We start from the raw sequence: 22,439 nt of genomic DNA, 5'->3' as shown, positions 1-22,439 counted from the left end.
TGGTAACAGTCATGCTGCACCCTAACCCCAACATCACAGCATCATCCTTGGTTGCAGGCCATAGGGATCAAATGCAAATTAAAGAGTCTCTCTCTGGGATTGAGAGCAGAAGTGTCAATATACTTATTCAAATGAGCTCTTGATTTGACTGAACATCACCTTAAGTGAACAAGGTAATGTACAATAAAATGCCCTCTATCAATAATCTGTTAGAACAAAGTGTATCTTTATCTTTTATGACTGCTGCAATGTACATTTGTCTTTTGAGTTTTTCATATAATGGCCTACGTTATAATGCAGCTTTAAATAAGCATTGAAAGAGCTATGAAGTAACATTAAACATAGTGTATTGTAATTTGGCGGACATTTGGGGTAATTGGGGGATTACACGTGGAACCTTCTGGTAACAGTCATGCTGCACCCACCCCAACATCACAGCATCATCCTTGGTTGCAGGCCATAGGGATCAAATGCAAATTAAAGAGTCTTTCTCCAGGATTGAGAACAGAATGTAGTTTGCTGTCAGTGAAATGGAGCAAGTTTTTCTAATGTCTGCAGGTCTCTCCTTGTAGTTTGTGTGTCAAAGTGTCTCCCCGAGAGTAAATCCACAGTAAAGTGATCCAGGTTCCTACTCCCTCCCGCTCCCTCAGATCCTCTTCCTCCATACACCTGTCTGTCCCCTCCGCCTGTCTCACCACCATGGGGAGCAGAGCATTCAGCCACTCTGCTCACTGTCTCTGGAATTCATTACCACCCCAACTCAGAAACATCGACTCATTCCCCCATTTCAAATTGCAACTCAAAACACATCTGTTTAAAACTGCCTATTCCACTTGATGTCAATTGCTCTGTCTCTTTCTGTTGTTTTATTTTTTTATTTATATTTTTTGCTGCTTTTAAATGTCTTATGTATCCCTGTACGGTGTCCTTGAGTGCCAAGAAAGGCGCCTTTAAATAAAATGTATTATTATTATTATTATTATTATTATTATTATTATTATTATTAAAGTATTTATCTGCTCAGACTTTAACTTTCTTCCTCACAAGACTCTTTTAAAAAAAACTCATCCGGTCAATTAAAAGACAAGTACTCAAAATGCATAAACAGTGTGCCAAATGTTTGTGCTAATAACTGGTAATGTAAACCGACAACAGCACTGTGTTAAAAAATACAGCCTTAAATTAGAAAAGGTAGCCTCTAGGCTTCAAGAGAACTCTAAAACATGGAGCCAGTCACTCAGCACTTAAATATCTTTTTGCCTTTTAGAGTTGGTATCTCTAACATATTAGCAAACAGCTGCCTCCTTACTGCTATCAGACATATAGAGCAACATTGTCAAGTCTCCTCTAATTGTTGTGCAGATTCCCCACTTGAAAGGGATTTGATGCATCCACCCCGGAATTAAGAACTGGATTTCTTTCAATGACCAAGCATCCTTTTATTTTGGCAGACTTCAACAGTTCAACTTGACCGTTCCATTTGAATTATTGCTTCAGCCATTAGGAAGGCATTTGGGATTTTTTTTGTAGGTCTTAATATGTTTAATAGTTTAGTCGTTTATAACAGTTTAGCCATTTAGCAGGTGGAAAACCTTTAAACACAAAGAGAGAGAAGTATACACATTACTGTAACAAAATATAAATAACAGAAAAGTACATGTGTCTGTAACGTTCCAACTCATAGTAACTATTTTGTTTTCAATAATGTCCACATTTCATTACATAAAAAGTACAGATAATGCCCACTGCTGTAACAGTTTACCACTAACTTTAACTGCTTTTTAACAGTTTTTTAACATTTTTATAGAACTTTTTTTTATCATGATGATCATTCATTTGGCGTGGTGTTTGTGTTTCCACCTGATGAATGTAAGTCCAATATTCACTCATTTTAGCTCTGTTATTGGCCTCTACAATGCTGTGAGGAAGATATGTGCCTCTTGTTCTGTTGTGTTCACCTAGGCAGGTAGTGTACAGTTTATCAGAGCTTGTGTGCTGAAAGCAGCTGCCTGCCACCGTTGGAAAAGAGGTTGATGTGAGGGTGATAATTAATAATAAAAAAACAAAGCTAAGAGCTAAAAGAGGTTTTGTGATACAATTTCAATTTGATTTCTCAAGATGTCATTTGTGAGGACGACAGGAATAAAATGCACTATATGAACCAAACTTTTCTTTTCTTTTAGGAGCTTGTGACAAGAAAATCCCCTTCCTGGCCTCAGACACAAAGCACTTAACACACCTAGGGAGTTTAGCTGGTGACCAGTACAGAAGTCAAAGTTTGTGGGGAATTCCCAATTGTGGATATGAAGAATTGTGTGATGGAGTTTATTGCTCATTAAAGAAATGTGTTTTCAGCCGACCACAGGTAGGCTACTGTAACTGTCAGAGTTGATAAGTGAAACCTTGTCGTAGGTCGGGGCATTAAAACGTGTATGGGGACAGCCACGGCAGATTGGCACATGGGCTGAACAAAGACACGATATTATCAGATATGCTGTTCTGAACAGTATATAAGGTGATGCCTTCCTCTGCCCCAACAGGCTTCCTCGATCTCATTGAAGAAGGTAAGACCTTTGACACTAGGAAGAAATGTCCTTGCCCTAAATTCTAACTGTGAGTTGGTGGTAATCTTTGTGTTATAATGACAGAAATTTGAGGACATGTTTGGTTTAGCAAAATTTGGAACATTGTTGAATTTTTGGCCTATGGATTGTAGAGAAAATGCCAGAGAAAGATCCCAATTTGGTGAACTATTTGTTAAGTGTATGTGTGTGTGTGTGTGTGTGTGTGTGTGTAGTTTCAGAGTGTCAAGAAGCTTGATCGTACTGCTTACTTCATCTCTTCAACACATCAGTGGTAGGTCATCATTACATCAGTCCACTGTCTGCTTTCTGTCTTTTCTTTTTATTACTTTTCTACTTTCTGTCCTTTCTTGAACACAGTCTTGAAAACGTTTTGAGTTAATGTTGTTTTTTGTTGAGTGAAATCTTAAGTCATTGTGTCTGCCATTCTTATGTAAAATATATTCACTACCTTTAGTGCATGACATTGCCCTCTTTAGGAATTTTGGAAAATGGTCAAACTTCAGAAATCAAATAAATTTAGTAAAGGAATAGTTTCAGATTATGTTCCCATCTTGTAATTATTGTACTGGTCGCGGTGGCATCAGATGGCCGCCCACCAACAGTCAGGTTCTGTCTGTGAGGTTTCTGGCTGTTAAAAGTTTTTCCTCACCACTGTCGCGCCGAATACTTGCTCTTGGTGGTAATTGTTGGGTCTCTGTAAACGATGTGATACGTTATGAGTGTGGTCTGGACCTACTCTATGTGTAAAGTGTCCTGACATAACTTTTGTTATGATTTGACACTATAGCTAAACATTTTATTTTTTTATTTAATGTTCCTCACAGCCATTCACTGCTGGAACAATGAGGAATCTGATCTTGGTGGCTTTGATCATTCAGCTGGTGATCACAGTTGACATAAATGGAGTAAGTTAATGACTTTCAGTATTGTATTTATGCTACTACTCAATTTTTGTCATTATTTCATACACATCATGTTAAGTCTTTTGGATCGTGGTGTTCTATAATGTTTCAGTAAATGCATCTCTTCTATTTACATTTCTTTCTTTCACAGTTCCAGTTTGGAGATATCATTTCTTTCAAACCCAGGTGTATACAGTTTGCTGGGAAACAATTTTACTACCAGCACTTTGCTATTTATGTGGGTGATGAAGACCTTCCCGGTAAAGGCAGCGGAGCGAACATATATGAACGCCTGAGTACGTATGCATACAAATTGAAGGTGAAGGTGCTTTTGTCATGCTTTGCTCAGACCAGCTACCTCCAAACCTGTCCATCAGTTGTGTTTAATGCTAATTTACACTAAGATGCTAACATGATTAAATAAGATATGAACATTGGAAACATATCTGCTGTTGGCATCACTGAGCCTGGTAGTACAGACTCCCAGGCTTGTTTATTAAAAAAGAGCTAGTTTGACAGAAATAGGTATACATTTATTGTAAATGTACTGTAGGCTACCTCTAACAATTTATTCCCTGGTTATAGGAGCGATTGATTCCTGTGTTTTCTCTACACTGGACATGGCTGAGGATCCTAAGGTGACCAATTACCTCGATGGATACAAGGACAATAATGGAAATATGTACACGGCAGGAACTAAGCAACAAATAATTGAGCGCATTAAACAATCCAAAAACAGATGTTGGGCGTATGAAGTCATTAGCAACAACTGTGAACACCTTGCTACCTATGTGCGTTATGGAGTGAAGGTTGCACTGCAGGTACGTGGCTGATTTAACAGTGGCCCATCACCATTTTTCCTACTGCCTCGCCAATTGACAAAAGAATGACCAATTTAATTAAGTACCAACCAGAGCTTAAAAGAATAGAGTTTGACATTTTGGGAAATACGCTTATTTGGAGAGAGGCGGTTAGCTTAGTGTAACACAAAGGCTAAAAGGGGAAACAGCAGATACCCAAATGTATGTGCACAAGCATTGAAAGAGTGAGTTTTATGATATGTCCCCTTTAGGCCTTCTGCACCCTGGCTGCGTGGCGTGAGCGTGGCGTGAGCGTGGCATTTCTGTTGCGTGTCAGTTGCGTGGCGGCTGCGTGGAGTTTTCTTTGTCTTTGCACACCAGAAATGTGTCTGACGCTGCTGCTCCTAGCCTTGTCTGGACACATGGATGTTTCTCATTGATAAAATGAAATAATAGCGTGTTCTTCAACTTTATTTTGATTACAGCAAAGACAACGTCGGCAGTATTGACGGCAAAATAGGCTACAGAATATTTTGTTCTGTATTGACAGGTTCAATATTTGAAAATCGATAATTATTTTTAATTTTTAATTACATTTATATCTGCATTTATGTCAAAACCTAGAGACTTTCAAACATCAAAATGTCATTTATTAAATGTATTCATGTCAAAATGACATATAAAGAGCTTTTCCTATTCTATTTTGCCTGGAAAGGCTTCCAACACACTTGCGTGTCGCCTGAAAAATAGGCGTCGGTTCTATTTCTATTTTCTAGAATGCACACGTTTTTGAGACGTGCTTATGACGCAGGCAGTGTGTAAGCTCTAACCTGTTAACATGGGAGCCGAAATAAAAATGGACCCGCCACGCAGCTGACACGCTCACGCCACACAGGCAGTGTGCAGGAGCCCTTAGGCTAAGCTAGCTGTAGCTTCATATTTAACAGACATCTCTCAGAAAATAAGCGTAGTGTATTTCCCAAAATGTCATTCCCAAAACAGTTATTGTCTCTATCCAGACACACTCAACATGTTGCTCCAAAGCTTTTTACGTTATTTACATTATTACAAATCAGTGTGACTGACTAACAAGTTCTGGTTTCTCTAATATACGCTGAATTTAACACTGCCGGCTTGTGATGATAATGTATTTATCTCTCAGGAGGGTCACAATTAATTTAATCACTCTTGTTTTGTTTACAGTTCAACATGACTGGTGAAAACCGGTGCAACAACAACCAACTTACACAGAGAATCGATACAAAACACATGATAAAGTACGTAAGGGAAAATCCAGTGTGCCCCAAACGAGCCCAGCAGCTCCGACGGCTAAGAAGTACTCCATCAATCAACCCTCTCAGCCTGTCTTGCTCTCTTCTGCTCCGTCCTGATGTGACATGTTGTGTTATTTGAAATAAAAACAATGAGCAAGTGGATGTTTTATTGTTCATGTTGGTGTAAAAAAAAAAAAAAGGTTATAGGCTACTCTCTCAAGAAATGTAGCATTGCTTGCATATCAAAACTATTTTGACAATCCAAACCCAAATCCAAAACATGGCACAACTTAGAAAGAGTAAGTTTCCATACTGAATTGGTGGTAAAACTGGAAGGTAACTAGTTGTCCCACAAGCATTACTTAAATCAGAACAGGGTCTAACAGCACACGAGCGGGTTTCAGTCTGAGTGACTGACAGAACAGATACCCTCCTATATTCATTATTACAGCGGTCTATAAAAAGGCTATTTTCACACAGAACTCAGTGATTGTGTTGGGCTCTAAGCTCTACCAAAACGCCTGTGACCAACTCTCAATACTGTTCCTGAATGCATCCTGTGTATTCAGAGAAGGAGGACTAGAGACACGGTGTAACGTACAGCTACAGTAAGAAGAGTTTCAAATCAAAAGGAAACTAGTTAATTAAGAGAATACGTCATACAGCCCTGAGCAATATTCACATTTTTTCTCTGACCAAAAAATTGACATTCTCACTTCCTAGTCCTGCACCTTTATGATATTTTTCAAAATGACTTGTTGTAAGTGAGCAGGAGAGGCTTTAGTGGGTTACTCAGGTACACTTTGTGGCTGTGAAAAAGGAACCTGTTGTAAACCACTAAGCTATATGTGCATTAACACACAGAGAGCCCTAAATCTGACTGCGGTTTATAACAGTGTACAGATACGTCACAGACATCACACACACAGGAAAAGTGAAAGAAAAAAGTACCGGTAATATTTATTGTATTAACCGCAGTCATGCTGACAGGAGACATATAGAACATTTTAAATCCAGAGTATATGAATGAATGAATGTTTATTCGGTTACTGAACATAGAACATAATATGTACAGCATATTCATTAGAAACAAGAGAATGAAAGAATGATAAAGCTAATTTAAGATTTTACAAATCATGGTAGAAGGCATCCAGAGAGAAAATCTAAAAGCCTTGAAGAGCATACGTGTGTGTGTGTGTGTGTGTGTGTGTGTGTGTGTGTGTGTGTGTGTGTGTGTGTGTGTGTGTGTGTGTGTGTGTGTGTGTGTGTGTGTGTGTGTGTGTGTGTGTGTGTGTGTGTGTGTGTCAGTGACGGACTGGGATCAAAAAACGGCCCTGGCATTTGCAACACACCGGCCCTATTTTTGTCAATAACCTAGCTTGGAAATTAGTAACTCTGCCTTCCGAGTGACTCTTTCCACGCACCTCGCCACAGTACAATTTTGAATATCTGTGGCTGCATGCCTAAAATTTAAACTTATCAAAATTAACCAAAGACATATTATCAGTAGTGGCCCATAGGGGTCAAAAGGGGTGCGGCCCTTCTGGCATTTGCTTCAATTCCATATAGCCAGTCTGTCACTGGGCCGTGTGTGAGTAAGCACTACTGCCACCCAAATTATAGTATATATGTGATTGTTTGTGTGCGCAAGCATGCATGAATCTGCTTAAAAGTGTGCAAGCTGCAGGAAGACAAGTGTGCATCTAAGTGGAAATAAGTGAACGTGTATCACTTCCCCAACAGCTGTCTTTCTTCTGTGTGTGTGTGTGTGTGTGTGTGTGTGTGTGTGTGTGTGTGTGTGTGTGTGTGTATGTGTGTGTGTGCGGGTGTGGGTGTGTGTGTGTAGTTTCAGGGTGTCAAGAAGCTTGATTGTACTGCTTACTTCATCTCCTCAACACCTCCGTGGTAGGTCATCATTTCATCTTTCTCCTGTCTGCTTTCTGTCTTTTCTTTTATTACTTTTCTACTTTCTGTCCTTCCTTGAACTCAGTCTCATTGCTTGAATACTTAAATTCCGTGGGAAATATTTTGAGTCCATGTTGTTTTTGTGGTGTTGAAGCATTATTCTTTAGTCATTGTGTCTGCCATTCTTATCTAGAATATGAACTCTTGGTGCATGAATTTCCCTCTCTAGAATTTTTTAGAAAACGTCTTTACTTGTAAAATCAAATGAGTTTAGTAAAAGATCAGTTTCAGATAACCTTACAGTATTGTAATGTTCATCACAGCCGTTCACTGCGGGAACAATGAGGAAGCTGATCTTGGTGGCTTTGATCATTCAACGGGTGATCACAGTCGACACAAATGGAGTAAGTTAATAACTTTCAGTACTCTATTTATTTCATATTGTGGTGCTCTAGAACAAATCAGTAAATTAATTTCTTCCATTTCCATTTCTTTCTTTAACAGTTCCAGTTTGGAGATATAATTTCTTTCAAACCCAGTTGTAAGACGGTTTTGGGGAAAAGCATTACCTACCAGCACTATGCTGTCTATGTGGGCGACAGACCACTCCCTGGTAAAAAAGACGGGCAGAACATATTTGAACGCATAAGTACGTATGTTTAGAAACTCCAAAGGCAGTAAGCCAATTCAATCTAACAGTGAGAGCAACAATAAAACAAACCTCAGGTGTTTGATATCATCTAGCACCATCTTTACCATACAGTACATGGACCATATGCTGAAATGTGATTTTGTCATGCTTTGTGCTAATTGGCAAATGCAAGGCTGCTAACATGCTAAACTAAAGTTTGACCATGGAAAAAACATCTGCTGTTAGCATCTAGCTTAAAGCACTGAGCCTGGTAAAGGCTCACTAGTGTAGAGTCCTAGGCTTATGTTCAAAAAAAGAGCTTTCAGACAGAAATAAGTATACATGTGTTGTAAATGTTTACATACTGTACATCTAATAATGTATTCCCTGGTTATAGACAAAAGGCCTTCCTGTGTTTTCTCTAAACTGGACATGGCTGAGGAGCCTGAGGTGTTCAATTACCTTGATGGATACAAGGACAAGAAAGGAAAGGAGTACAAGGCAGGAACTGAAGCAGAAATGACCGCGCGCATCAACAAACGAAAAGCCAACTGTTGGCCGTATAACTTCTTGGCCAACAACTGTGAACACCTTGCTACCTATGTGCGTTACGGAGTGAGATTTGCACTGCAGGTACGTGGCTGATTAAAAGTGGCCCATCACCATTTTTGATACTGCCTTGCCAATTTATTAAAGCATGACACATTTTATTAAGTTCAGACCAAGGCTTACATGAATAGTTTGACATTTTGGGAAATACACTTATTTGGAAGGACTGAAGTATAAAAACGACAAGTTTTGGTTTTTATGAGGAGTTCTGTTCTGAACTATTTTTTGTGACTTCTCTAACGACTTCCTTGAGTTTTGTCCTCACCGTGAGGTTGCCACAGTTTTCAAACGGATTAAAAGAAAGAAATATATCTTTGAATTAATAAGCTTCAGAGGTGCTGCGAGGCCATTTTTTTTCTTTCTTTCAACAGAGCCAGGCTAGTGGTTTTCCCTTGCTTCCAGTCTTTCATTAAGGAGACATGTCACGTTCATTTTCAGGTTAATACTATTTTAGGTGTCTACTAGAAAATGTTTACATACTTTAATGTTCAAAAAACACTTTATTTTCTTTTATTGTCCGTCTATACATGCATTCCCCCTCTGTCTGAAACGCTCTGTTTTAGCGCCTGTCTCTTTAAGCCCTCCCTTTGAAAAACCCAGTCTGCTTTGATTGGCTTGTGAGAAAGACATGGCGCACATTTGCAAAAGTTCTCAAGCAGTGGGTAAGGAAGCTGTTAGAAAAATTACGCTCAGAACGGTTTTGCTTTAGTTTCTTTGTTAATACTACTTGGTGTCGGGGGGGAAAAGACCATTTCAACCAATATATAAAATATATGATGTTGCAGCCATCTTGAAACAAACAGGGGCTTGGATGGAGCTGGACAGAGCTATAATCTGTTTGGAGACAAATACCAAGGAAAACAAACGTATATATATAAGCGTATATTTAATTGTTATTTATTTTGTGGAAATATTTTTCTTTCAATTTGAGAGCATTTCTCACTGATATTACGTTCAGATTTTGTAATAATTTCCCTCAAAACCTTGCTCTCACACTTAAATAGCCACTGTTCGCGCTTGGATTTGCTCTGCTTGTGCTCAAACTTTGTGCTTGGACTCAGATATGTTGTTGCTTGGACAGATTTCCTGCGCTCAGCTTTGGCCCTTCTCCTCGCACTCAGGCTGATTCTCGCACACTTGCAAATCTTCTCCTCTCGGATCTCTCCTGCGCGCTCAGATTTTTTATTGTTACAATCATAGACAGTATATAAGAAGGTTACAATCCTATCAAAATTCCCCAACCAATAGAATGCCAGGTGTAGTGTTGACCAATGAAATGATCCCTGCCCCGCTGAGGGTGCGTTTGTTTTACGTTAGAACGTCTGTTGCGGACAACTGTAACCGAGTTTATTTACCCCTGTCGTCCATCGCTTTATTATTAGTATAGCTACATCAACAATGTGCACAGAATTGTCGAGGCACTTTCACCTGCATCCATCAGGAAACGGGAGAAAGCTTTGAAGTGGAACATATCAAGTTAGGTCCACAACTACGAGGGTGAGTAACATAAATTAAGCACATAGCATATGGCGCTAACATATAGCCTAGCTTGATGTCCATAAAGAAATAGATTTTCTTTATAGTTTAGCTAGATTGAACGACATATGACGGACATTATGTGTGTATTTACAACTGGTATTTAATGACCCCACTTTGTATTTTTCCTTGTTTGGTTAAACATGTTCCTGGGGATTTGGCTAATTTCAGACAAACGTTAGAGCCAATAGTAAAACCTCAACTGTAATATAACTGAAAAACAAAAGAAACTGGATTGTTTGTATCAGTTTTTACATCACTGTTGTATGTTTTTCAGATATTGTTCTAAATTCTTATAACGTTAGTATAAAAATAATACAATTCATATCAGTCTGTATATAAAGTTGTAAGTACAATTCCACTACTATAATAAAACACTATTTAAAATGGCAGTTATTTATTTTTACCCTAATGAAATCAATACAAAGCAAATTGAACATAAAGAACAAGTATTTTGTTTCAGTTTCTCTTCTGCCAGGTGTGACTGAAGTACCCCTGCTGAGCTACATGGACTGTGCTGTGTGCATGGACCGGTGTTGTACAACCACACTACTGTGTTCTTCCAGTCAACACATTACTCCCAAGTCAAAATCCCATTGGTTCCCCCTGTACTCACCTGTGTGCAGAGGGCAGGCAGCAGTGGCACAAACCAAGAACGTTGGCAAGTCTGATAATAATGTAATTGTAATTAAAATGCACAACTACACACACATCATGTTACATACACTTATCATTTATTTATCTTGCTTAAATTCACAGGGTGCACAACCAGGCTCGGGAGAGAAAATGACTGTGATGTCTACAAAACCAAAGCAGAGAAGGTAAGGTAAGATAGTAATGATGTTAAAGAAAGCTATGTACACCTAATATATTATGTGTTGATGTCTATGAATGTGTCTTTAATAGGAGCACACTATACAAAGACAACAGTGGAGAGTTGCTGGATCTGTCTGTCCCCAAAGTGCCAGAGATCTACAAGGACTTCACCTGTTTCTGCACCATCACCTGCATAATCCAAGTGATAAAAGAGAGAACAAACTATTGTGTTCTCTGCTTGCATGAATAGGTGCCTGTAACGTCTGCCAACATATACAATCAATTCAATAAATGTTGATAAGTATCACTGATATTCCTTAACCCTTGTGTTGTCCTTCTGGTCCCAGTGACCCGAAGGACCACACAAGGATTATGTACTTCCCTTTACTTTGTTGAGAATTGCTCTCTAAACAAGGGTTAATACAGCACCTTAGTTCTTGTTTGTACAGCGTTTTGGTCAGTAAGCAACTGTGTTTAAATGTTTCTAGAATAAACTTTACTTACTTACTTTACAAGAAACAGGGTTTAGAAGGCTTTCAAACAAAGTAAAGGGAAGTAAATATCTTGGTTGTCCTTCGGTCACTGGGACCCCACACAAGTTAAATCATTGTAGTTTTTCAGAGCAATAAGATACAGATTATTAAAGCCATGTTCAAATTTGCAACAAATTAAAACCCATCAAGGCAAATAGGTTTTTCATGTTCTGTAACCTTTATTAAAAAAACAAACAGTACAATTAAATTTACCAGCAACACTTGCAGGTTGTTAAATGGCTTTAATTTACCTTGTCAAAACAATTCATAAACTGCACAATATTTGACACACAACCTAAAAAGCATATGGTTCATACTACTGTGAAGCAGTACACTTTGCCTGTAGGATTTACTGTAGCAGGAACACTGATATTGCCAAACAGATGACCAAGGTACAGGTGAGTTTGTGAGCAGGGTGATATGATATGAACTAAAATAAAGATAAGCCTAGTGTTCACAAGAGGGATAATTCAGGTATTGCAACACAAATTAAGAATAATTAAATTAAATAGGAGGAATATACAACTAGTAGAAGATAAAGTAACTATATAAGAGCAATTAAGGCAAAGTTATGAGGTAGTGGCAAGCTAAAGTGACGTATAATCAATAGTAGGGTGTCATGTCGACAGTGTACACCAGAATAATATATACTGTGATTAAGTAATGATACTTACTGTTGTCAGTAGACTACTAATATAACAAAACAGAAAAATAATATAGTGTATGATGCAGTATGGAGAACAACCAAGTCCCATATGACCCCAAGAGACTTTAAGTGCAGCTGTTGATGATGTTCACTACAAACTAAACTTGCAGATGTTTGTAGTCTGTAGCCAGTCGTACAGTAGGTAGATCTGGAGCAGATGGTTGTAGTCTGTAGCCAGTCATACAGTAGGTAGATCTGGAGCAGATGGTTGTAGTCTGTAGCCAGTCGTACAGTAGGTAGATCTGGAGCAGATGGTTGTAGTCTGTAGCCAGTCGTACAGTAGGTAGATCTGGAGCAGATGGTTGTAGTCTGTAGCCAGTCATACAGTAGGTAGATCTGGAGCAGATGGTTGTAGTCTGTAGCCAGTCGTACAGTAGGTAGATCTGGAGCAGATGGTTGTAGTCTGTAGCCAGTCATACGGTAGGTAGATCTGGAGCAGATGGTTGTAGTCTGTAGCCAGTCATACGGTAGGTAGATCTGGAGCAGATGGTTGTAGTCTGTAGCCAGTCATACAGTAGGTAGATCTGGAGCAGATGGTTGTAGTCTGTAGCCAGTCGTACAGTAGGTAGATCTGGAGCAGATGGTTGTAGTCTGTAGCCATTATAAAGAAAATCTATTTGTTTGAGGACATCAAGCTAGGCTATATTTTAGCGCCATATGCTATGTGCTTAATTTATGTTACCCTCGTAGTTGTGGACCTAACTTGACGACAGGGGTAAATAAACTTGGCTACAGTTGTCCGCAACAGACGTTCTAACGTAAAACAAACGCACCCTCAGCGGGGCAGGGATCATTTCATTGGTCAACACTACACCTGGCATTCTATTGGTTGGTGAATTTTGATAGGATAGTAACCTTCTTATATACTGTCTATGATTGTAATACTAAAAAATCTGAGCGCGCAGGAGAGATCCGTGAGGAGAAGATTTGCAAGTGTGCAGAATCAGCCTGAGTGCGAGGAGAAGGGCCAAAGCTGAGCGCAGGAAATCTGTCCAAGCAACAACATATCTGAGTCCAAGCACAAAGTTTGAGCACAAGCAGAGCAAATCCAAGCGTGAACAGTGGCTATTTAAGTGTGAGAGCAAGGTTTTGAGGGAAATTATTACAAAATCTGAATGTAATCTCAGTGAGAAATGCTCTCAAATTGAAAGAATGCACTCTTGAATAAAGATAAGAATATAACTCCATACCCCATTTACTTCATTAGAAAAGGCACCAAAGTCTGGACCAATACAAACTTCTAATAATGTATGACTGTTCCTTCTTTCTATTTTCATTGGCTGTAGCTACATACTGTATTTAACAGTCATCTCTCAGCAAATAAGCATATTTCCCAAAAATGTCTCAAAGGAATACTTTTGACACAAAAGTTGTCAGTAGTGACATTATGCATTATGCTGTGGTAGACAATGTGATTGTTGGTTTTAAACAGCTCCCTCAAATCTCCAAATTTCCTTCCAACTTACTGTTGATGTTTTGAGCCGCAACAGTGTATAGCCAAGATGATCTACTGAGTGTTGTATATTCAAATGATAAAACATTGCACATTGTATTCATCTCTCATTAAGGTCACAATTAACTTAATCACTTTTCTTTTGTTTCTAGTACAACATGACTGGTGAAAAGCACTGCATTAACAACCCATTCAGAATCCGTGCAAAAGATGTGGTGAAGTTCTTAAGGGAAAATGAAGGGTGGCACCACAAAAAAGATCTGCTGATGTACGTATGGGAAAATGAAGAGTGGCTCAACAATGGCACCCGCTTACAAGTATTCCCTCAGTTAACCCTCTCAGTGTGTCTTGCTCTCTTCTGCATTTTCCTTATGTGATAGTCAGGGGCCATTACAGGAAGTGGGGTGACACATTCCTTAAAGTGATGGTTCGGAGTAATTCACCCTAGGGTCCTTTGCACCATGACCGGAAGCCAAATACCTTCAGAAGCTTTTTACTAATATATTAGTCGCGGATATTACGTTGGTTATCGGATCTGACACTTTATGACTTATCACCAAAGGACTACACTTAGTATATATAGGTTATGCACTCATAAAACGATGGATTGGAGAGTTGTACACCAGAAGTTTATGTAAATAACACTTGCCTGCTGGCTTCCTGCTCTCTGCTGTTGTTGCTGCTGCTGGGAGACAAGTGCTTAGGGACATCTACAAACATACAACAACCAAAAAGAGATGCAACAAAAATATTTTTTAATTTAACTTATTTTTTAAAAGTAAGTGCTGTAATATAACTAGCAAGAGACAAGTAATAATTGAGGTAAGTTTGGAGACATTACCTTATTTAATCATTAAATTAATACATATTTTTGTTGTATCTCTTTTCGGTGTAGTAATTTGTAGACAGCCCTAAGCACTTGTCTAACTGCAGGTAGCAGAAGAAAGCAGGCAAGTGTTCATAAACTTCTGGTGTACTTACAAACTTTCCAATCCATCGTTTTATGAGAGCATAACCTATATATAGTGTAGACCTTTGGTATCATTTCGGGCATTATTAGTGGGGTCATTTAAGAGATACAAACGTGGGTCCATTAGCCCCGCGCTAAGCTACTCAGCGGCTAACGCTACTCTACGCTAACTCGCCCAGTGTTAGACCCAGGTGAAAAAAGCTTCTGGGGGGGTGTTTGGCTTGAGGTCATGGTGCAAAGGACCCTAGGGTAAATTACTTTTCTAAATTATGTAGAACAGGGTCTAACAGCACAGGAGCATCTGCAGTTTCTACTTTGATACAAATGTTTGAGAAAGAATGTCAAGACAGGATGTTCTCATATATGCTCACACCTCAAGCTTTTTTTTTTGGCTCTATTAGGGACCATTCGGTATTTATGGAATGGACCACCGGAGGAAAATAGGGGAGGGTTATGTCTTTTTATTCTTTGTTGAGGGGAGGGTCATCCAACATTTTTTAGTCCGGAGGGGGGGTTACCCAACTTTTGTATTCATAGAAACAGGAAAATTTCAAAGCGGCATGTTTGGTGCATATCTTTCCATGTAGCCCTCCTGCGCTACCAGATGGGTCTGACCCGTGAGTTTGCTGTGGGGCAAACTCACGGGTCAGACCCATGAGTTTGGCTGAAAAGGATAATTGCATTGTTTAAAAAATGAGTGGAATAATTACGTCTGGCATGACCAGATATTTTATAAATATCTTAAATAACAAAAAAACAACTAAATGGTGGTAGGTAATACATCAGATTTCATATACTGCTTTAGTAAAAAAAAATATTTCCTGGCTGACGATGGGAGCAGCAGGACGCAAAAAAAGAAAATGAATGTTGCTAGTCTGGACATCTTACCGTGCCAAGGTTGCAGTAAAGGTTTCCTAAATACCACATTTGATGTCAGCTTACTAACTGATTGTGGGTTTTGTGTACATTTGGACATTTGTACGTTTATTCCACTTTGTTTAAATGGCGAAGTGGAGCAAGCCTAGTGACGAGTCCATAGCAACCAGTTTGTGTGTTGAATGTTACCCAGAGTGCTTTGCTGAATGGTCTCAATGTTTTGTTTTATTTCATGTGAATACTAGTTTACTAGAGGAGTAACTTAGTATTTGAAGTAATGCAGTAATGCAGGAAGTGTGCATTTAGTTTCCATGCTTATTGTGTTTCCACAACAATGTTACGTATGTCATTACTGTAAAAAGACAATGGGAATCTGTATATCTTTGCCAAGTGCAAGCCAGTACAGAAGGTATCGATAAACTGATTGGGGGAGGGTCATGCCTTTTTATCAAATCGTTTGGGAGGGTCATAGAAAAATTATTACTGGTGAGGGGAGGGATCGTGTCTATTTTGGCTAAAGGTCCCAAAACTCCTCCGGCAGCTCCTTAAATAAATAATGAACAGTCCCTTACAACCACAGAGCTTCTCCCGCTAACCTTCTTTGTCCTTTCAGTTCTGTCACAACGAGGCCTTTTCTGCTCAGCAACACAAGTACATATGTAGCTTCTGTGGTCTAGTTCCTCTGTTCATTCTCTTCTGTGATGTACTGAACCTTCTTTGTGCAAAGAATAAAGACTTAAAAGACTTTGTAGACTGAAGCTTTATTTTCAGATCTCGGCCTACGTACATTATTTTTATTCCCACCAGATGGAGGACTAGAGCTGCTGCGAATTCAACGTCAACTGTGTAGACACAGTGTAATATTCAGCTACAGTAAGTGTCTAAGTATTTCACAGCAAAGGAAAGTCAAATAAGAGAATACACCATAATGCCTTAAAGAGCATTATATTCACATGCTTTTTCTCTGACCAAAACATACATTTTTAACATTCTCCCTACCTAATCCTGCAGATAGGTGACAAACATCACACACACAGGAGACGTGAAAGAAAAAAGTAATATTTATTGTGTTAACAGCAGTCATGCTGTATGAAAGGAGACATATAGAACATTTTAAATCCAGAATATAGGAAAGAATAATTAAGCTAATTGAAGTTTTTAGAAATCATTTCAGAAGGCATCCAGAGAGAAAATCTAAAGCCTTGAAGAGGATATCTGTGTGTGTGTGTGTGTGTGTGTGTGTGTGAGAGAGAGAACATGTGTAAAGGGCAGAACAACAAGTATTGTGACTGTCCTGCAGTAGGGAGGCAGTGTTGGAAAGTTGAGTTGATTTTTTGCAAACATAAAATGCTCTATTGTCAGAAAATAAATAACAGCAGCATCTCCGAGATGTCTGAACCACACGCCACGTGATGGGCGGCGAGTTCCTCCAGACGACTGATGAACAGTCACACAAGACCGAGTTCTTTTACATTTGCTCCATTCCTAGTGATGATTTTATTAAATAAGGTTGGTTTTGAGAATTGTTGAGAACCAACAATATCATGGAGTGGGGGGCAATTAAGGTATCGATGTTACATCACCTGATTCAACTCAATGTTGGCAAAACTGATAAGCAGTTAAACATGCGAGTGAGATGTTGCGATCCTTTTGTCTCACTTTTGTTCGGATTTATTGTAGAAGAACAAGCAACACATGGAACACACGTCTCATCTAAAGCTCCCACCACAGTCTTCTTCTTCTTCTTCATCACCACCATCCTCATCCGTATGTTGACAGGAGCTACTCCACGGGCCGAATGCCCTTGGCCTCCTCCAGCTTCCTCAGGGTCTCATCCCATTGGGTGAACTGCTTGGACAGCAGGAACATCTGCCAATCAGAGGTCAGGGATCAGTGGGTGGAGCTTTGTCCCGGCAGACAAAAAAAATAAACTGAGCAGCAAGTTTCATTTCTATCTCAGACAGTGGCCGGTGGGTCCAAAAGTTCAGCAGTTCAGAAGTATATCAGACAAATTAGGGTAACACTTTATTTGAAGGTATCTACATAAGAGTGACATGACACTGTCATGAACATATGAACCCTAACCCTAACTGTTTTAACCCAAACCTAACCATAACTTGTCATGACAAAAAACATTTACTAAAAGAAGTGTTATGTCATAGACGTTAATGACTTGTTTATAATGTTTATGACACGTTCATGACAGTGTCATGTCACTCTTATGTAGATACCTTCAAGTGAAATGTAACCCCAATTAGTTTAAGACAAGCAAAGCTAAATTGATTATTTAAAGTATTTATGTGCTAGAATTATTTTATCTAGAGCTGCAAAGATGAATCGATTGGTTGTCAACTACTAAATGAATCGCCAACTATATTAATAAGGAGTCATTTTTTTTCATAAAAAAAAAGAAATTAGGAATATTTTTCTGATTGCAGCTTCTGAAATGTGAATACAGTATGTTCTAGTTTCTTCTCTCCTCTGTGACAGTCAACTGAATATCTTGGAGTTGTGGACAAAACAAGACGTATGAGGACGTCATCTTGGGCTTCGGGAGACACTGATCGACAAATTTCACAATTTTCTGACATTTTATAGACCAAACCATTAATCGAGAAAATAATCGACAGATTAATCAACAATGAAAATAATAGTTTTATCTTTTATCCCACAAGAGATAAGAGACTACAAGAAGAAGTTTGTAATTATTAGTCATTTTTATTTCAATGATATTGTGGGTACGTGATCTGTGCTACCTGCACGATCTGACATGCACAAGATGTTCTCGCATGCGCAGATGATAATCCTATTACGACACTGCACGACCTGTTCCACTCTTGTGCACCTTTGCACCGCAGGAATTTCATGGAGAGTGTGGAGGAAACTGAAGGTCTGCAGTGACAGAAAGACTCAGACTTCATTCCACACGTAACCAAAATGGTGTATGTTCATGTAACATGTAACAACTCCTTTATTATTTTGGATTGGCAACCACGGAAACTCCTCGTAATGCACAGCGTAAGCTACATTTAAAAAACATCACAACATCCCCACGCTACATGTCACAAAAATAATAATGTCGCCAAGGCGTAGTACACGGACGTCGATATGCGGTTTTGGATCAGTGACAATAAGTACTACATTTAAATATCTTTATAAAACAGACCCGCCGTGAACTCCATAATGAATAACTATATTAATAAAAATAAAATGTAGCCTACAAAAATATGCCGCCAGTTGTGCCGCATGACCGTCAAGTGTTTCAACGCATGCGTGATACAAATAGAGGAGGGTAAGCAGAGGTGGGTAGAGTAGCCAAAAATTGTACTCAAGTAAAAGCACTGTTACTTCAGAATAATATGACTCAAGTAAAAGTAAAAAGTAGTCATCCAAATAATTACTTGAGTAAGAGTAAAAAAGTTCTCCGTGAAAAAACTACTCAAGTACTGAGTAACTGTTGGGTAACGTCTGATTTATTTTTTAACACAAGCATGCAATCAGACGGACAAAAATACAAAATAATCATCTTTAGGCAAATTATAGTTCATCCAATCAATAAAATAAATAAAAAATAATTAATTACAAAATAGCTTAAATTAAAATAATACAGGTAAATTCAAGTACTTAAATAAAATCCATAAAATAATAATACATAAAAATAAATAAGCACAAGTAACACCAATTTCCAAACCTACTTTTTTTTACAAGGCTCTGCAGGCAGAACTAGAACAAGGTAATGGAGCTGCTGTTTGGCACTTTTACTTAGGTAACCATGCTTTCATTATGAGGCCAGAGGCCTGTACTATGAAACAAGATTTGGGGTTAACGAGCTAACTTCAGGTTCAACCCAGGGTTTTCTTTATCACGAAGGTGGATCACTTGATACCGGGTTCAATCGCCATGGTAACTCATGCTGAACGCCTAACCTGGTCGGGAGCAGGTTATGTTGGAGATCAGAGATCAACCGGTGTTAAAGCACCGCCTACTGACCAATCAATACTCGATTGATAACGGCATCACCGTTCTTATAGAAGATCAGGCGGAGCTCGGTGCAGAGAGAGAGAGAGGGAGAGAGAGAGAGAGAGAGAGAGAGAGAGAGAGAGAGACAGAGAGAGAGAGACAGAGAGAGAGAGAGAGAGACGGGGGAAGAGTGCGCTCATAAAAGTTAAAACATTTAGAGACCGACAACGCCGTTAACATTCCCTGATGGGTATATTTATGAAATATATAGATTTGAATGGGAGGGAATTACACATTGGCTATTTCTCTGCTTCTTGAGCCAACAATGCGGCGGGTTTTGAATTATGTTTTTTATATTTTTTATTTGCTCTCACGATCGCTTCCACTGGCAGGATTGCAACTGAAATAATAGGCTAATTACGGCAGTTTATGGAAAGGACAAGTGTAATTATGGTCAGATCTTGGTCCTGACTGATAGGGAAGTGATATTGATAAGCGTTGATTTACGCATCAGCGTCGCCTATTTTTTGTTGCCAGCTGACAAGACTGCACAACTACGTTTGATTGGTGAAACACAGTCACTTTGGCGGAAGTCTCTCTCTCTCTCTCTCTCTCTCTCTCTCTCTTTAAAAATAAAACATTAAAATGAGGCGTACGCGGGGGGAATACAAACAATGACGCGTAGAATACCAAAGAGGTAAAAAGAAAAGTAACGAGCTCATTGTAGCCTAATGTAGCGGAGTAAGAGTACAGTTTCTTCTTCACAAATCTACTCAAGTAAAAGTAAAAAGTATAGTGATTTAAAACCACTCCTAGAAGTATAATTTTTTCAAAAACTTACTCAAGTAAATGTAACGGAGTAAATGTAACTCGTTACTACCCACCTCTGAGGGTAAGCATCAACGTTTTCTACTACGTATTGATGTGCATGCGCATAGTGGATCGTGCAGACAGATATTAAACAAATTAGAGGAGAAAAAGTACCATTTTGTTGTATTCCTCAAAAAGCTTCTTCACTTCCAAGGACTGAGCCTCAGTTTGGTCCTGTAAAAGAGACAAACACTGGGTCAACAGATACAATCTTACATGAGAGAAACGAGGCAGACGGAGAAAGAGAAAGAGAAAGAGAAAGAGAAAGAGAAAGAGAAAGAGAAAGAGGGGGGTTACCTGCTCTGTGACAGGCGCTGCAGCTTGGTGGCGTGTTCCGGTACATCTGTGGGCAACAGAAACACACAGCTAACACAGTCCTGATGGAATAAACACTCTACCAATCCAGCAGCTGGACCACACCACCGCAAAACACCACGCTAGGGACTAAAAAGGGTAGAGAGTCACATAACAAGATTAGTGACATTCATTTCTCTCTAAAGCATGACAACATGTTTGAACAGGGACTAGCACGCAGTCAGGGACGTGTGTGCAGTTGGAGCAACACAGATCCAGTATGTTATATCTAACATATATATATATATATATATATATATATATATATATACTGGCATTAACATTGTTGTCAGAAAAGATAGTATTTCAACTTAGCATGTTTTCTTAATATCTGATGACGCATAATTGGGGTCATTTTTGGATTTATTACAGTAAATATATTACATATTGGACCTTTAACTATGGGAGCGTGAGCAAAGTGTCTGAAGCAGCAGAAAATGGGTGGAGATGTGAAGAGGTCCAGCCAAATAAATAAGATATGAACGCGTCTTACACTGCCTGGCGGAGAAGAAAATGGCGCTGTGGGGAGAAATAGATGGCAACTATGATTTAAAAATGGGAATAATAAAAAACAAACCTTTTCATTTTTACTTTTACCAGAGGCTGTATTACCGGCGCTGTGCCTGGGCTCTGGCGCACCGGAGCTGGCTTGGAAGCCGATGAAGGATCGGTGGATCCCTGTATATTTATGGCAACCAAACTTCACTGGTGAAACGTGTGACGGTCAGGAAGACATTTTGGTAGGGGGAAAAACTGATCAGAAAATGTAACGAAAATGTAATGGAATGTTGTAGTGGAGTAGAAAGTATAGATAATTGCTACAAAATGTAACAAAGTAAAAGTCAAAAGTATGCACTATTGATTCTACTTAAGTAAAGTACAGATACGTGAAAAATGTACTTAAGTACAGTAATGAAGTATTTGTACTTTTTTACATTCCACCACTGTCAACTGCACCACAACACCAATAATTAGGATTACAGACTCACCCAACAGTCTAAAGTCAGACTACAGAAACATTCCTGCAAGCACTGTTACAGGATGACATTTGGAATTTCAGAAATGCACTTGGTAGCATTTTTTGCATCTTATGTCAGCTTTTTAATGTTTTTTTTTAAATGCTCAGTGGGCCCTGTGAATGACCTAAGTTTCTAAAATACACGGTATTTGGCACGGTGGCCAAATTGTTAATGCACATACTACATAAACGCCATAGCTCAACTCCGGGCTAGGGGATCTTTCTTGATGTGGTGGAAGAAGTATTCAGATCCTTTACTTAAGTAAAAGTACTAACACCACACTGTAAAAATACTCTGCTACAAGTAAAAGTCCTGCATTGAAAATGTTACTTAAGTAAAAGTATGTAAGTATCATCTGGAAAATGTACTTAAAGTATTAAAAGTAAACGCAGAAAAACCCTCACATTTTAGAAACTGGAAAGGATCCAAACAGTTCTGTCAATCTGATGGCACCTGTGGTAAGAGATTGCTGGCATAACAAGCTCGGAGTGCTGAGGGCTGCCAGCTGTGACGGAGCTCCATCTACCTCACAGCAGGCCGGGGTGTGTGAAGGAAGGCAGGCCGGGCGGCGAGGTAGCTACACAGGCAGCACCGGCCGCTGAACTCCTTGAGATCTGCGCGACCTATTCAGAAGACTAAG

At 39.1% G+C, this 22,439-nt stretch overlaps 1 protein-coding gene and 1 long non-coding RNA gene across 4 annotated transcripts; one reads left to right on the top strand and one right to left on the bottom strand.

Moving 5' to 3' along the window:
- Positions 1–1,783: 1,783 nt before the first annotated feature.
- Positions 1,784–14,211, top strand: LOC120561932. Of its 3 annotated transcripts, none has more exons than XM_039805277.1 (6): positions 1,784–2,564; positions 2,798–2,856; positions 3,410–3,490; positions 3,639–3,783; positions 8,495–8,730; positions 13,903–14,211. In XM_039805277.1, the coding sequence occupies exons 3-6, from the start codon at positions 3,428–3,430 to the stop codon at positions 14,125–14,127; spliced, it is 669 nt and encodes a 222-aa protein (XP_039661211.1). In that variant the 5' UTR covers positions 1,784–2,564; positions 2,798–2,856; positions 3,410–3,427; the 3' UTR covers positions 14,128–14,211. The 3 variants fall into 3 exon arrangements, 2 of the variants coding, with proteins under 2 accessions (XP_039661211.1, XP_039661212.1); XM_039805278.1 differs by lacking the exons at positions 8,495–8,730; positions 13,903–14,211 and adding exons at positions 4,073–4,308; positions 5,491–5,703 and having other exon boundaries at positions 1,789–2,564; XR_005639667.1 differs by lacking the exons at positions 1,784–2,564; positions 2,798–2,856; positions 3,410–3,490; positions 3,639–3,783 and adding exons at positions 7,427–7,466; positions 7,790–7,870; positions 7,971–8,115.
- A 2,428-nt stretch (positions 14,212–16,639) lies between these two features.
- On the bottom strand, positions 16,640–20,927 carry LOC120561935. Its single transcript, XR_005639668.1, has 3 exons — positions 20,724–20,927; positions 20,541–20,600; positions 16,640–17,465 (listed from the first exon to the last, which is right to left on the bottom strand). It is a non-coding gene; the product is annotated as an uncharacterized LOC120561935 (long non-coding RNA).
- Positions 20,928–22,439: the final 1,512 nt, after the last annotated feature.

This window comes from Perca fluviatilis, chromosome 7 (assembly GCF_010015445.1).
Source record: "Perca fluviatilis chromosome 7, GENO_Pfluv_1.0, whole genome shotgun sequence".
NCBI lineage: Eukaryota > Metazoa > Chordata > Actinopteri > Perciformes > Percidae > Perca > Perca fluviatilis.
Note: the sequence above shows the minus strand (reverse complement) of the source record. Positions and strands in the feature narration are given on the sequence as shown.